This window comes from Myotis lucifugus, unplaced genomic scaffold (assembly GCF_000147115.1).
Source record: "Myotis lucifugus unplaced genomic scaffold, Myoluc2.0 scaffold_58, whole genome shotgun sequence".
Taxonomy (NCBI): Eukaryota; Metazoa; Chordata; class Mammalia; order Chiroptera; family Vespertilionidae; genus Myotis; species Myotis lucifugus.
In genome coordinates, this window is record NW_005871106.1 from 391,707 (window position 1) to 407,422 (window position 15,716).

The 15,716-nt window shown below is 36.5% G+C and overlaps 1 protein-coding gene across 8 annotated transcripts in view; it reads left to right on the forward strand.

Annotated features, from left to right (window-relative positions):
• The window catches only part of SMCHD1 (structural maintenance of chromosomes flexible hinge domain containing 1), a 151,644-nt gene that overhangs the window by 84,137 nt on the left and 51,791 nt on the right, over positions 1–15,716 (forward strand). For 7 of the 8 annotated variants that reach the window (XM_023754212.1, XM_006089255.2, XM_023754213.1 and 4 more), the window contains 7 exons: positions 4,890–5,038; positions 5,928–6,016; positions 6,950–7,068; positions 10,480–10,647; positions 11,670–11,795; positions 14,317–14,399; positions 14,893–15,050. In XM_023754212.1, the coding sequence (XP_023609980.1) occupies positions 4,890–5,038; positions 5,928–6,016; positions 6,950–7,068; positions 10,480–10,647; positions 11,670–11,795; positions 14,317–14,399; positions 14,893–15,050 (892 nt within the window). The remainder of the gene's footprint in view (positions 1–4,889; positions 5,039–5,927; positions 6,017–6,949; positions 7,069–10,479; positions 10,648–11,669; positions 11,796–14,316; positions 14,400–14,892; positions 15,051–15,716) is intronic. The other variant, XM_023754215.1, reaches the window with a different exon arrangement.

Consider the following 15,716-nt stretch of genomic DNA (forward strand, 5'->3'; position numbering starts at 1 on the left):
CCGCTGGGCAGGAGACATAGTCTGAGGTCCCACATCAAGCCCTGCCAGGTGGGGGACATGGCCTAAGGTCCCCTGTCAAGCCCCACCAGGTGGAGGGCGCAGCCTCAGGTCCCTGCTGATTGCTCATTAAGGCTCGTTACAGGAACTCAGCCTCTCCTGTGGGTACAGACATCTTGTGTTATGGAATCCCTGCCTCCATTGTGGGCACAGCCATCTTGACCGTTATGGTGTGATGGTCAATTTGCATATTCCCTCTTTATTAGATAAGATACTTCCCAGTGTTCCAGCTTGCTTCTGCAGATTTTTCATTTTTTTTCTGATCATCCTTGTTACTGTTGTTATTAGTAGTGTTTGCTGTTCTTTGCCTAAGCATTTATATCTGTCTATATTAATGAAAAGGTCTTTCTACTATTTTCCAGTAGATGATGCTGAATTGCAAGATTTTTTTACCTCTGTGATCTCTCAGGGTTGACCTCCACGGCTTCCGTAAAGCTTCCGTAAGACAGTACAGCTGCGCTGCTTAGGGGTGGTATTTGTTATGCCCTCACCATAATGGGGATCCCCGACCCCATGGGGTTATGCTCCAAGTACTCCTCCTGGGGATCAGTCACTGAGGGAAACAGCGGTTCTACTGCAATAGCTCTTGATTTACAGACAGTTAGAGGCCTGATGCATGAAATTTGTGCAAGATGCGGCCTTTTTCCTCCAGCTACCGGCACTGGCTTCCCTCTGGCACCTGGGACTCGAGCTTCCTTCCGGTTCCCGGGACCCGGGCTTCCTTCCGGCCGCCAGCAGGCAGCCCAGGACCCAGGCTTCCCTTGCAGCCCCAGCTTTGTCCAGAAGGACGGAAGGACTTCCGGAAGGATGTCTGGTCTAATTAGCATATTACACTTTTATTATTATAGATATGCTCCTGGACCCGACTCTAAGAACAATGTGAGGCAAGTTTTCGGATTCCAAGTGGCAGCAGGGCTCTGTGGTTCTGTTTCTTTGTATGAAACACCATTGCCCTGCCCAACAGTGGAAAGCTGCAGGGCAGAACCCTGTGTGCCTGTCAGGCATCTGCCGTCTCAGACACTGTTCACTCACTTCGTCGCTGCTTGCCCTGCTGGGCTGCTCCCCGCAGCTCTCTATTCCTCTGGCCCAAGGATGCATGTGCTACCACCAGCTTTCTCCCTCTCCCAACTGGGCCAAGAGCTCCTGGCTGCAGGCCTACTTCTGGGGGCTGTCTGTGCTTTCCTTCTTGTCTCCCATTTACTCCTTTTTGTTCACCTTTAGATGTTTCAATGTGCAGGTCTCAGGCATGCATCTGTGTTGAGCAGGGATTTCTTTGTTGAATTATCGTTGGTTAACTTATTGACAGTTTAGGGGGACAGGCCAAGGGTTCTCTCACACCTCCATTCCTCTGATGTCACTCTCTGAACAAGAAGTTTTATATGGAACTTCTAAGAAGAATCTTACCAAAGAGAAATACTGCCATCATTTATAATTCTAGGCTAAATAAGAGTTTTTTTTCCATGCACTAGACTGAAACGTGAATGATTCATGTGTAACATGATTTTGACACTTAAAACCAAATTCCAATGTTTGGTATTTTGTTTAGTTGTCACCACCTGGCCAGCTGTATTGCTGTATCCACAATCAAAATCACCATCTTACTGCAGCAATCTATTTATAGCTATTCTGAAGGCCCTAATAAAAAGTCTGTTAAAGGTAAATAATGAAGCAGTATTGTTAATTATACAGAGTCCTGATTTGGCCACTTCAAATTTGTATAACAATTGCTAAAAGCATGATCTTAGAAAATAGTTTAGTAGGTTCTCAGTAACTTTAGGTGGTTTTCATCAGTTTGCTGACATTTGAATATATCATTTGTACCTAAAATGGGTTAATCTATATGTTGAAACTTAACATCTCACTTAGAGACCCAAATAAAAATGATTAAATTTTTATCACATAAAGTAGATTGCTTACTTCTTTAAAAGTACTATCAATTATGCTGTAATGAAACATGTAAATTCCTAAAAGTCATTGTGTGTAAAATGATGCAATAAAAAACACAGGGTTTATGGGAAAATGGGAATTAGAGGCACAATATTCAAACCTCATCACTCACCCATTTTAAAAAAAAAAATAGGAAACTAATAAAATAGTACCAAAAACAGTAGCAGTAACACATATTAAATGATTACGAAGTCCATGAACACTATAAAAAATATGTGAGTTTACTTGTGGAAGTGGGTACAGGAAGGGTTTGCAGCTTGTGAAATCACTAAATGTGTTCATGTGACTCAATACACATAATTGGCTGATGAGGCTGGTATGTGTTTGAGGTGTGTGTTTTATATATTCTGCATGGCTTGGCTCAACAGTTTTTTGTGTTCAACTATTGTAAAGTAAAATTGCTTTTATACTCAAAAGTTTCCCTATTATTTTAATTGCATTAGAACAAACATTTTCAAACCAAGCATTATAGGCAGAACAAACTGTACTTTTCCCGTTGACATTCTTAGAGGAAAAACTCCTCTTTATGTGAGAAACTAATTTTTAAAACCCCAGGTTCATTTAAGGCAATTAGAGATAAACATACCCCCATCTCTGGAATTCCAACGTTTGTGGACCCTTATGCAAGGGATTCTAATTAACTAAATATTTGGACAGTTGCTGTTGTGGGACAGATGTAGAACTTACTTTTTTTATACTGTCATGTCCTATAGTCATCTTGAGTTTCCAAAAATAATAACTGATATTTTAAAGAATTGTTTAACCAGGGGTTCAACTGACCTTATTTTAAAAATTTTATTTGGAATAACCTCTGCTCCAGCTAGTTTATGTTTTCCCTCATTAATGAGAGAAGAGAGGATTGAGAGAGAAATAATCCTGAAAGGGAGGCACAAGTCATTTTTACCCTATATCAGCAGAGTTGGCTGAGTGGTTTAAAAGTGGTGCCAAGGAACCTGGCTTCTAAACTAGTTCCACATTCTTTTTCTTATTGAGGTGAAGAAGAATTGACTGGAGAGCCTCTTCCTGTATATACCTTTCTTTTGGCCATTCTCAGAGCTTGTGGCCTACATTTGACACATTTTTGCCTCAGATCTAGTAGTTTTATATTTCTTGGGTTCCAGAGATTTTAAAACATGCACCTCTTCATTGATAATACAAGATATTAAATACTATTATTTTAATAAATTAAATGTATAGTCTTTAAAGTGGTTTTTGTGGTCTTTATATAATTCTTCAATATTGAGGAAAGTCAACCCAAACTGAACTAGGAATTCATTGAAGGGTTAGCACAGCTTTTTGTGTAACTCTTACTTGCTTCCATTATTTAAAAAAAAAAAAAAAGTATAATAAAGACTAAATGAGAATGAAACATGGTTTAAAAAGATTAAAAGGCCCTAACCAGTTTGGCTCTGTGGATAGAACGTCAGCCTGCAGACTCAAGGGTCCCAGGTTCGATTCCGGTCAAGGGCATGTACCTTGGTTGCGGGCACATCCCCAGTGGGGAGTGTGCAGGAGGCAGCTGATCGATGTTTCTCTCTCACTGATGTTTCTAACTCTCTATCCCTTTCCCTTCCTCTCTGTAAAAAATCAATAAAATATATTTTAAATAAATAAAAAGATTAAAAGGTGACTAAACAGATTAGAGCATCATAAACTGGGATGAAAATATTAGAATACCAATTATTTAAGAATTACAACGAAGTTGAGCTAAAAAAATTTCTTAAATAGAAAGGATTGGAAGTTTAAAAGTAGGATAGAGTGGGATAATCAACTTTAAAATATGGATCTAGTAACAAATTAAAATATGGAATGCAAGAGGTGCAAAATTAAATTAGAGCTAAAAGTATTCAAGAATGGATTAAAGCTAGAAGAGGTCAATGGGGGGGGGGGGGGAATGAGGGGACATATGTAAAACTTTCAACAATAAAGATTTAGCCCTAGCTAGCTTGGCTCAGTGGATAGAGCGTCGGCCTGCAAACAAGGGTCATGGGTTCAATTCCGCTTAAGGGCATATGCCTTGGTTGTGGGTTCGATCCTCAGTAGGGGGCATGCAGGAGGCAGCCGATCAATGATTCTTTCTCATCATTGATTTTCTATCTCTCTCTCCCTCTCCCTTCCTCTCTGAAATCAATATATATATATATAAAGATTTAGCAAAAGAATGGATTAAAGCCAAAAGGTGTGGCCAGAGGTAATTACCATCGGTGGGCATAATTTCTGTGTTTGCTGAACAAAGGTCCACTCAAAATCTCTTCAAAGTCCATATTAATAAGATTCTTTTTAAAAAATGAAAATTACCTCTCAGAATTGATCATGTAATTTGATCTATATATTATTTTTAAACCATAATTATCACAGTGAGAATCTTGTAGTAAAACTCTAAAGAAATAACCTAAGAATTTTTATATTGCATTGAAAGAGATGGCAACATTAACAGCAAAAACAACGTAGAAGGTACTTTTTTATCATAATAACTAGAGGCCTGGTGCACGAAATTCATGCATGGGTAGGGTTCCTAGGCCTGGCCAGCGATCAGGCACTATCGCGGCCTTCTGGCTGCCGGCCAGGGCCTTCCTTCCCCAGCTGCTGACTGCTGGCCAGGGCCTTCCTTTATTTCACACTGCCCCCTGGTGTTCAGCGCATGTCATCGTGAGTGAGCAAACTCCCGGTCGAACTCCCGTGGGGACAAATTACATATTAGCCTTTTATATATATAGATATGACCCACCACCATTCTGGTCATAAGGGAGACTTCTTTTTCCTCAGAGGGAGAGAGCCTGGGTTATAATTTAACTTTAAGAGTCTTCACTTAGTACGATAGTTGGCAGTAGGAGGATATTAGACTAAACTTCTTATTATTGTTAACTATGTAATTTTTCTCTTAGGTTAATTGGACTCCTGAGATTAACAAAGAACACTTGCTGCAAGGTCTGCTTCCTGATGTACAAGTACCAACATCTGTAAAAGATATGCGCTATTGCCAGGTTTCATTTCAGGATGATCATGTGTCTTTGGAAAGTGCATTTACAGTAAGGTTTGTGGACATATTACACGTGGAAATATTTCAAAATTCAGCATATGGCAACAAAAATACTTTTCTCAAAAGCACTCATGTAAAATTTCTTTTTAATGTAGGAAATAACACAATTTCTGTGAAATATAGTAGGTTGTCTTTGGAAAAAAACCTCACTGGAGATAGTGATTAGTTTTTAATATCAGTATAGCCCTGTGCTTAATTAATTGGCCCTCTAGTATCTGTAAGAACCAGAACTTGCATTAAAGGAAAGTCTTCCTAGTGCAAGCAACAGTAAAACACCTGCAAAATGAAAGACACGAAAAGTATGAAATATACAGCCTTATTAGTCAATGTATTGTTCAGAAGGAAATATTCCTTGGTTATTGATGAGTTTCAAAGCTGACTCCAACCAGACCCAATATATAGAACTGATAGAAAAGGGGAAGGGAGGTAAATATATTAAAAATCTTATCTTTCACCTTCGCCTGTCACTTCCTTGACCATCTCTTTTTTGGCAACCTCCTTCATTTCAAGCCTTCTACCCATTTTCATACTTTTTCCAACACTTTAAATAGCTCCATAAAATTTTCAGGTGTACTACTTTCCAACTATAGTTAGATCTCTTAATGGTTATTCTTAACCTTCTTTTCTTTCTCAGTGCTCTCGTTATAATTTCTTTTTAATCCAGCATAGATACTATGATTTAACATTTATGTAATTTTTTTCTGTCCGTATTCTATACTCTTTGCAAGCTGCCTTTATTTACTCTTGGGTTATTTGTAGGGGAATTATTACATTTGAGTTTTAGAAAGTGAGTGATACATATATCTTTAGCATATTGTAACTACTTTAAATTTTTTGTACAATGAATGGTGTGACTAAAACCTTTTAACTTAACCAATTTCAGACCCCTACCTGATGAACCTAAACATCTAAAGTGTGAGTTGAAAGGAGCAAAAACAGTACAGATGGGCCAAGAGCTTCAAGGGGAAATAGGTTAGTATGTCCAGCGTTAAAAACAAAACAAAACACAAAAGCTTATATAATACGTATTTATGTTCATGTTTTGACATATGTAATCTGAAAGGAAAGCTTTGGGTTTATATACAATTACTGGTTTAAAATCCATTGTCAGAAAAGATTGAAGTGTTTTCACTATTTTTGCCCAGGCTGACATAATGTGAAATTAATTTGGTAAAAAATGTGTTGGAAAAAACGTTGGCTCATATCAGTGAATACATATTTATCCTATATTTTTCATATATCTAAAACAGTGATTTTCAACCTTTTTCTTCTTGTTTTACACATAAACTAATAGTAATTATCTACCCTTTTTGCTCCAGAGCGACTTTTTAAAAAAATCAGGTGCCTACATTTGTATGTCTGGTACCAAGAATTAATCAGATACAACCTTATTATGCAATTTGATTAGTAAGAAGCAACTCTATTATATGATCTCTATATTTATGGTTTAAGACAGGACATTCACACTGCACGGCTTTTGTTATGTTAGCCATTGTCATTTTTTAATTTGCCAATCTAAGGGAAAAGAGGTCAGTGTCCCTGACTAAATAGTCAGGTATTACATATTTTACAGATTCTTGTGGCACACCAGGGTGTCAGGTCACACTGGTTGAAAATCGCTGATCTAGATATGTAATACTAAATTATTTTCTTCAAATTTTTATCGTAAAAATCTGGTTAGCATCAGCATCATTTTAAATGAATAAACTCAAATGTATATATATATTCTTGATGTCTTTGTTGTGATTGATTATAAGGTAAGTGAGTATAACTTTTTTATAAAAATACAAACAAGAGCAAAGAGTGAGTTTTTAGGCATAATTTTATTAAAGTATATAAGTGTATTTATAGATATTTGTATCTTTTATTAGAAGATAACACTTTGAAATCAAACTTTCCTTTTAGTTGTAATAGTTACAGATCAGTATGGAAATCAGATTCAAGCATTTTCACCAAGTTCTTTATCTGCCTTGGGAATTGCTGGTATTGGACTTGATAGCTCACAGTTGAAAACTACCTTTCAGGTATGGCTGCTTTTCACTACAGTTGGCTAATGCCATTGGTTTATATATGACAAAATTTGGGGGAAACTAAAATAAACTAAAAGAAATTTGATTTTAGTGTTTATAGCAAAAAAAAATCATAAAAGAAATTATAAAACCTTTTTGTAATTAAAATTTTTGAATATATGCAAAATATAGATTAAATAGTATAAATAAATCCCATGCTCCCATCACTCAGCTTCAAGTCATTACTTCCCTCCTTATCATACCATTTTTGAAGCAAATTCTATACATCACATGATTTCACCTATAAGCACTTGGATATACATATTAGGGCAGTTTTTTATGCAGTTGTTTAAATCAAATTTCTAAGCGCTCACACTCTTTATTAAAGTAATTGTGAAACTTTACAACTGTGTAGTTCATTGAGATTAGTTTAAAATAAGAATTGTGGTACACTTATTTCAATTTAAAACAAGCAGACACAAGGTATTCTAGAGAGGTTAAAGACATTTTTAGGGAAAAAGAGGTGTGGAAGTTAGACCTTCAGGGAACCTGCGAGAACAGAGTAGGTGAAAGAAGAGGAATTCTAAGGCCCAAGTAAAGTTGTGTCCATTTAGAGCACTTAATGCTTTTTAAGACTCTTTTTCCTTTTAGATCCTCCTTTACAGTTTTCCTGACAGATAACCATAGTAGCTTCCTTGTTGCCATTCCTAATTAGAGTTTCTGTTTCCACTAATCTGTCATGCTATTATTTTCCAGTTTTCAGAACACCACTTTCACTAGATCTTAGCACTGCTGAAGAACTTTAATGATGTTTTGTTCACTATACAAAGCTGAGGTTTGCTCTTTGACTTTCAAGTTCTTCAATTATCAAGCTTTACCCTATGTATAAATGAAATAAGCAGATAACTGCTACTGCTGATTTGCATGAACAATCTGCTTCCTTCTACTTTATGCACAGACTCATATACTCTTTCACTCATAGCTCCTGAATTATGTCTTCCTACATCTTTAGTTACATTACATACCCATCAGCATATAAACATGCTGCAATACCTCTCATTTTTAAAAAACACCCCACCCCCACCCCCCAAAAAAACACCACCATTCCAAAACTTCCTTTGGCTCTGAATCTTTGTCCATCTACTGCCCTATTTCTCTTTTTTATAGTATAACTTCTTGGAAGAGTTGTATATATTCTCTGTTTTCACATTCCCAGGCAGGCCCCATTCAACATGTTTTTCTGTCCTATTCCATCTGACCAAATTCATTGTCAGTTTTTAGTTCTCATGCCATCTTTCAGACCTATCAGCATTTTACATTACAAATTTAGACTCCATCACCTTAGTGTGGCCTAAAATATGCAGTAGTATTCCTCCACAGCATAATCTCCCACTTTTCTTCTTTTATAGCTTAATATTCGCCAGCCAAGTAGACTTTCTTTCTTCCAACTGTCATTTTACAACTGATATATATTGTCTTGACTCACTTTCAAACAACAGGAATCTACCCCCAGTCTTTGCAGAGATAAAAGAGCTTTCTGTGTTTTTTAAATAAAAAGTAGTTTTAATATATCATTGTTTCTTAAAATCATTCCATTTCTGCATCTACATGAAATGTCCTGCTATTCTGAAATACATTCCTCTGACAAATTCAACATTAGACCTTACAGAGTGCCTTTAAGAATTTTATATTGAATTCTATTTGTACTTATCTACAATTTGCAAAGGCATAAACAGATTACATTTTCAAGATTTGAAGTAAAACCAGAATAACTTCCAACATGATATAAAAAATAAATCACCTCTTCAAAAGGGCTTTTGGTGTTTCACTATTTTTCACTATTAAATGTGACATTCTAGCCCAGCAGGTGTTGCTCAGTGGCTGAGCATCGAACTATGAATCAGGAAGTCACCTTTCATTTCCTGATCAGATTATATGCCCAGATTGTAGGCTCGATCCCCAGTAGGAGGACGTTCAGGGGGCAGCCAATCAATGCTCCTTTCTCATCATTGATGTTTTTATCCCTCTCTCCTTCTTTCTTCCTATCTCTGAAATCAATAAAAACATATTAAATGTGAAATTCTAGGTTATACTTTACATATTTTGAACTTTTAATATGTTTTACTAATGAATATTCAATTTTTAAAAAAATATATATTTTATTGATTTTTTACAGAGAGGAAGGGAGAGAGATAAAGAGTTAGAAACATCGATCAGCCGCCTCCTGCACATCTCCTACTGGGGATATGCCCACAACCCAGGTACATGCTCTTGACCGGAATCGAACCTGGGACCTTTCAGTCCGCAGGCCGACGCTCTATCCACTGAGCCAAACTGGTTTCGGCAATTTTTTAAAAATATATTTAAAAAATCCCGCTGGCTCTGTGCTCATTGGGGTTTTGGGGAGATTAATGTGGATTATTTTACAATGTCTTTTTACAGAAAATATTCTACAAACAGTTGTTTACAAACAAAGCATAAAATTTTAAGTCTAATTTTTAAAATATGAATTTGTACTCAGTGGAAATTTAAGATGATGAAATCATTGAGAGTCGGTATTAAATGCAAATACTACAGTACTCATGCCAGTGTATAACTGGTTTATATCATTCAATCACATTGTAAAAATTACAAGCTAGTTTTATTGATTTCCATTAATATGTGTTAAGTATTCTAAGTACCAGGAATTAATCAGTGACAAATCAAAGCTTCTACCTTCTTAGAGATCACCTTGTAATTTGGAGAGCATGCAGTAGGTAAGACATGACTGATAAGAAGAAAAATAAATCATGGTAAGGGAATAGAGTGACATTATATTGATTGGTCAGGGAAGACCCCTCTGAATAAGATATCCTATATGCAAAAACAAACAAACAAAAGAAAAGCCATGTAGATATCTGGTAAAGAATGTTACAAACAGAGGGAAAGAGCAAGTGCAAAGGGTATTAGGCAAGCACCTGCTTGGCTATGTGGGAACAGAAAGGAGACCATGTCAGTGTAAATAAGATAGGATTTAGACCAGCGGTTCTCAACCTGTGGGTCGAGACCCCTTTGGCGATCGAATGACCCTTTCACAGGGGTCGCCTAAGACCATCCTGCATATCAGATATTTACATTACGATTCATAACTGTAGAAACATTACAGTTATGAAGTAGCAACGAAAATAATTTTATGGTTGGGTCACAACATGAGGAACTGTATTTAAAGGGCCAGAAGGTTGAGAACCACTGATTTAGACAAAGTAAGATAAAAGTACATAGCCAGACTTTTTAGATCTCTCCTTTACAAAAAAAGAAATTCAGTTTCTCCTCTGAAGGAAATGAAATTCATGGTATGCCAATGTTGACATGTGTGCAAGTTATTTGCAATTGTTTTACCCAGAAGCACATCTTCCTATCTTCTCAATGTACTTTTTTCCTCACTAGGAAAATACACAGAGTATAAGTGTAAGAGGCATCAAATTTATTCCAGGTCCTCCTGGAAATAAGGATCTTTGTTTTACTTGGCGTGAGTTTTCTGACTTTATTCGAGTACAGCTAATTTCTGGACCACCAGCTAAACTTCTCCTTATAGACTGGCCAGAATTAAAGGAGGTAAGTAACTTCCTGCCTTGATTGAAAGAATTTAATATCACATGGCTTATTTCTTTCAGCTTGTCAGTGGATCAAAACAGATATATTTTGTTGTTAAGGAACAACAGATAACAATAGGAACGGTTAAAGGACAGCAAAAGGACAGAATAATACGATTCTTTATACTTTATTTAATTCATTACTGTGTCCTTGTTTGTTAAAAAACAGTATAATAATTCAAATCCTAAATATGTTATATTTTCAGGCATCCATAAAAGTGAAAATAGTATAATGAAACTCTTACTGGTTTTTGCCAATTTTGTTTCATTCTCTCTCACTGACTTAAAAAAATGTTTTTATTGGAGGTTCAAAACATATTTCAGATATCAAGTCATTATATCCATAAAAACTTAAGTATGTCTTCCTGTGCAAGTAGTTAAATCTTAAAATCTAATTCTGCAAATGCCTGTCAAATCTGTTACTTTTGTTGAGCTTTTACTAAATTTTTAGAATTGTAATATTGAAATGTTTAGATTCTGGCATTTACTTATGGTATAGCAAGGCACCTTTTGGTATGATAGCTTACATTTTTTTCTAAAGGAAAATGAACTCATATGACTATGGTAGTAGATAAAATTTACTTCTAAAGAAGCAGATAATTTAAGAAGAGTTTACATGCCTGTGCCCTAGTTTGAGATTGTCCTTTTTTTTTTAAATCCTGAGAATTTTTTCCATTGATTTTTTTTAGAGAGAGTGGAGGGGAGGGAGGAGGAAGAGAGAGAGAGAGAGAAACATCAATGTGCGAGAGGCACATTGATTGGTTGCCTCCTGCATGTGCCCTGACCTTTTATTGAATTATTAATCATTTCTGTGAGGATCATTAGTAATATAATTGACTTTTAAAATTTTATTTTAATTGATGAAAGAAACCATTTGTGAGTAGAACAGAGATAGACTTTATGATGATTTTGTAAGTATACAAATAGTAATGATATTGTTTGACACATATTTAGTGCTTCTTAAAATATTTATATGTGTATCAGTTTGTTCCAGTAATTAATGGAAAAGAATTACAGCATCCTCTCATTGTTCAACTTTGTGATCAGTGGGATAATCCAGCACCTGTACCACTGGTTAAAATAAATATCATAAAAGCTAACAATTTAAAGGTAAGTTTTAAATGTCCTTAAATAATTTTCACTTAAAATTTTCGATTTCATTCTTATAATAATGTCTTTAGGTGTCACATTTCTTTTTTTTTTAATGTAGTCTTACATAACATAACGTCTATACTTGCTTAGTTTAAATCAACTTAAAGATTTTTCATAATTATTTTATGGAAATAAAGTTTGTATCTTACAAGTACTGTAAGAAGTTAGCAGCGTTCTTCAATTATGACTTTTGAGTATTTATTGTGTAACTAGTGGCCCGGTGCATGAAAATTCATGCTCTGGATGGGGGGGAGTCCCTCAGCCCAGCCTGCCCCCTCTCACAGTCCAGGAGCCCTCAGGGGCAGGGGGCGCCCGGCAATAAGAGGAAGGCAACACCCACATCACACCTCTGCTGCTGCCACTGCCAGCAGCATCCGAGGCTTGCCTGTGCCTTGGGCCGGCCCTGGGGGGCTGAGGGTGGGTCCAGCCACACCGTGCCTGCCAAACCCCCACCTCCCCCCAGCGGGGCTGAAAGGACTGGGGGACTCCAGTGGGGCTGAGGGGATGGGCGCCGCCATCTTGTGGCTATGGGCCCTGCCATCTTTGTGACGTGTGATGGTCAATTTGCATATTCCCTCTTTATTAGGATACTAATTTTTGGATTTTGGATTTTGGATTAGGATGAATAGATAACACTGACGAGGTGTGACTGAAGGGCAGATATAATGACCCGCAGTATGAGTTAAGGAACAGGTATTGGGGAAACTTACAAGCTGAGGATAAGCAAAAAAAGTCATGATCGGTACCTACCAGGGCCTAGGCATAGCTGCTGAAACTACCCTGGGTTGTTCTAGGGTATGGGGTAGTCATGTACATGGCCTTGTAATATTTGGGGCAAACATAGTGCTGGATATTAGGAACTCAAATATTAAGTATTCTTACCTAAATATTGGGATAACCAACTGCTTAGAATCTACTAGGGACTTTGAATGCTTGGTGCAAAGTTGGAGGCCCTTCTATGAGGGCAAGAAGTTGCCAGTCTCTTACAAAGTTGTGTTTTGACACAATCCCTCCTATTGGTTGAAGGGAATTAATTTGCTCCAGCAAGGTTGTTACCAGGCAACACAGAGAGAGTTCCTGAGGTAATATTCAGCGAGACTTGAATTTTATAATTTTAGTGAATGAAAACAGTTGATAATATGTAAATACACAGTTCCTTGAAATTAATCTATCAGTTCAGTAAGAACCCCAGTAGGGATTTACCAGGACCTAAAAAGTTGATCTTAAAAGACATACAGGACTTGTTTTCAATCCTCACATATAAGAGAGCTATGGCTGGTGATTGAGTTAGTTGGAGAGTCATCCCTTATGCAAAAAGCATATCATTGGGTGAGGATTAAAAAGAAAAAGACATACAGGATTTTAAAGTGCTGAGAATGGCTTGTGATCCACATGGACTTGTTTTCATAGTAAAGTAATCAGGGTTAAAATAAATGTCAAAAAGATGATATTGCTGCTATGCAATCAGAAATAGACTTGCTTCTCTGGCTTAGCAATAAGGATTTAGGGCCTATTTTGAGAAAAATGGGTTGAGAGATAAGGGATCAAAGGGTAAATGTGACAGGTACAAATATAGGACTTTATTCTATCATTTCACTTACTCATCATTTTTGCCTCTCCAACTGTTGCTTTTTTTTTTTTTTTCTTCATCTACTATACTAGTAGTTATCTAATCTTTAGGTTCCATTAAGCAGAAATAAGTATTGGGTTTTAGGAGTGTGATTTTCTGCTATCACACTTTACAAATTCACTTTTGTTCTTAATGTTTGTTTCTAAGAGGGTTAAACAGTGATTATTTTCTATCCCAAATAAGAATATGACTCTAGTTACTAGATAAAAATGCTGACAGACTTTTCTAACCAATTATTAGGAAATGTGGCAACTGATTCTTAATCACCTGAAAGTAGAAGCTTGGTTATCACTATGAAGGTAGTATTGCAACAAAGATTTAGAAGCACATTTGATAGACATAAAGATAACGATGAGCCTTGGCTGGTGTAGCTTAGTTGGTTGGAGCATTGTCCTATACACCAAAAGGTGGTGCGTTCAATTCCCGGTTAGGGCTCATACCCAGGTTTTGGGTTCCATCTCTAGTCAGGGCAAGTATGGGAGGCAGCCTATTGATGTTTCTTGCATCAGTGTCTCTCTCTCCCTCCTTCCCTCTTTCCCTTCTTTCCTCCCTCTGAAATCAATGAAAAAAGGATATTCTTGGGTGAGGGAGAAAAAAAGATAAAAGATGAAGTAACAGTGGACATAGTATTATGATGCCTTGAATTGTGTGTGTGTGTGTGTGTGTATATTTATGTTTATTTCTCCCATGCCATTCCCCAGAACCCCAGTTTTGTAATATACAGTATTTGTGAAATTAGAAAGTTGTAGGTTTTAGAAGTGTATGCAACTATAACTTTTAAATTAGTAATAGAGAAATTGAATTTCATCTCTAGAATTTTCTAATTATTTTATTTTGTTTTATTTTTAGCTCACTCCTTCAAACCAACAGTATAAAACAGATGAAAAGGGCAGGGCTAATTTGGGAGTGTTCAGTGTTTATGCAAACCCTAGGTAAGAACTGAGAGTTTAATGGTTATTAGTATTTACAGACCGTTTTTTCTTATTATTTGCTGAAGTTAAGAGTAATAAACTGTCCTGCCCGGTGTAGCTCAATGGTTAGAGTGTCAGCCCAACTACTGCAGGGTCACAGGTTCAATTCCTTGTCAATGGCATATACCTGAGTTGCAGGTTTGATTCCTGGCCTCTGTTGGGGCACCTGGGGGAGGCAGCCAATCAATGTGTCTCTCTCCCATCGATACTTCTCTCTCCTTCTCTTCTTCCCTCCTTCCCTCAACTCTCTTCCAAACTCTAAAATCAATAGGAAAAATATCCTCTGGCGAGGAATTAAAAAGAAAAGAGTAATAAACTAGCCTTCTATTTAGTGTTAGGTGATAGAATGAGCAAGAGTAGTTTCCTAAATGAGTTAAACTATTTATAAATTCTCAGAATTTTTAGATTATAACTAATGTAATTTGAATCCTTTCCCCCATTTTTTCCTTTTTAGAGGAAAACATACTATGCAGGTGAAAGCCATCCATAACAGGAATACCATAGAAGGACCTATAATTAAGTTAATGATTCTTCCAGATCCTGAAAAACCCATTCGTCTCAATGTTAAATATGACAAAGATACTTTATTTTTAGCAGGGGGTACTTTCACTGGTGAGTAATGCACAGTTTTAAAATAAATTTGTAATGATAATTTGCCTTTCACATTAGTGGAATAAAGTACAGTAGGTCCTCGGGTTATGTCAGAGACCCGCGATTTTCACCATAAGTAGGAACCCACCTACATAAGCACCTACGTCACTCACATGGAGCACATACACAGCAGTAATGAAGTGAAACAGTAAAAAAAAAAAATTTAAAAGATAACAATTCCTGACCTGTGGTAAATAAATAATAAAAAACATAAAACACATATGTCCATACGTTGAAATGACAGAACTTTTTTTATATAAAAAATAAATGGGAGATGGCGATGTAACCATGAAACAATGTACATCAAGTCCGACATAACCCGAGGACTGCCTGTATTTATTCTAGGTACTTAGCATGATAAAGAAAGCAAGTATGTAATAGCCTTTTAAATGACACAGAAAGTACATTTGACTTAGCTAAATGTCTTTTGTCACCTCTGTATCCTGCATTCTTTCAATGGTACATAACAAACTGAAAGTTCATACATAAACTGATAGCCTCAGGTAATTCAGTTTGCAAAAGAAATATAAACAGCTAAATGGCAAGAACTGTCAGGGCTCTACTAAATGTATTGCAGTATTAACTTAAAATAAAACCAGATTGTTTAACTTAATTTGGAAGGAAATA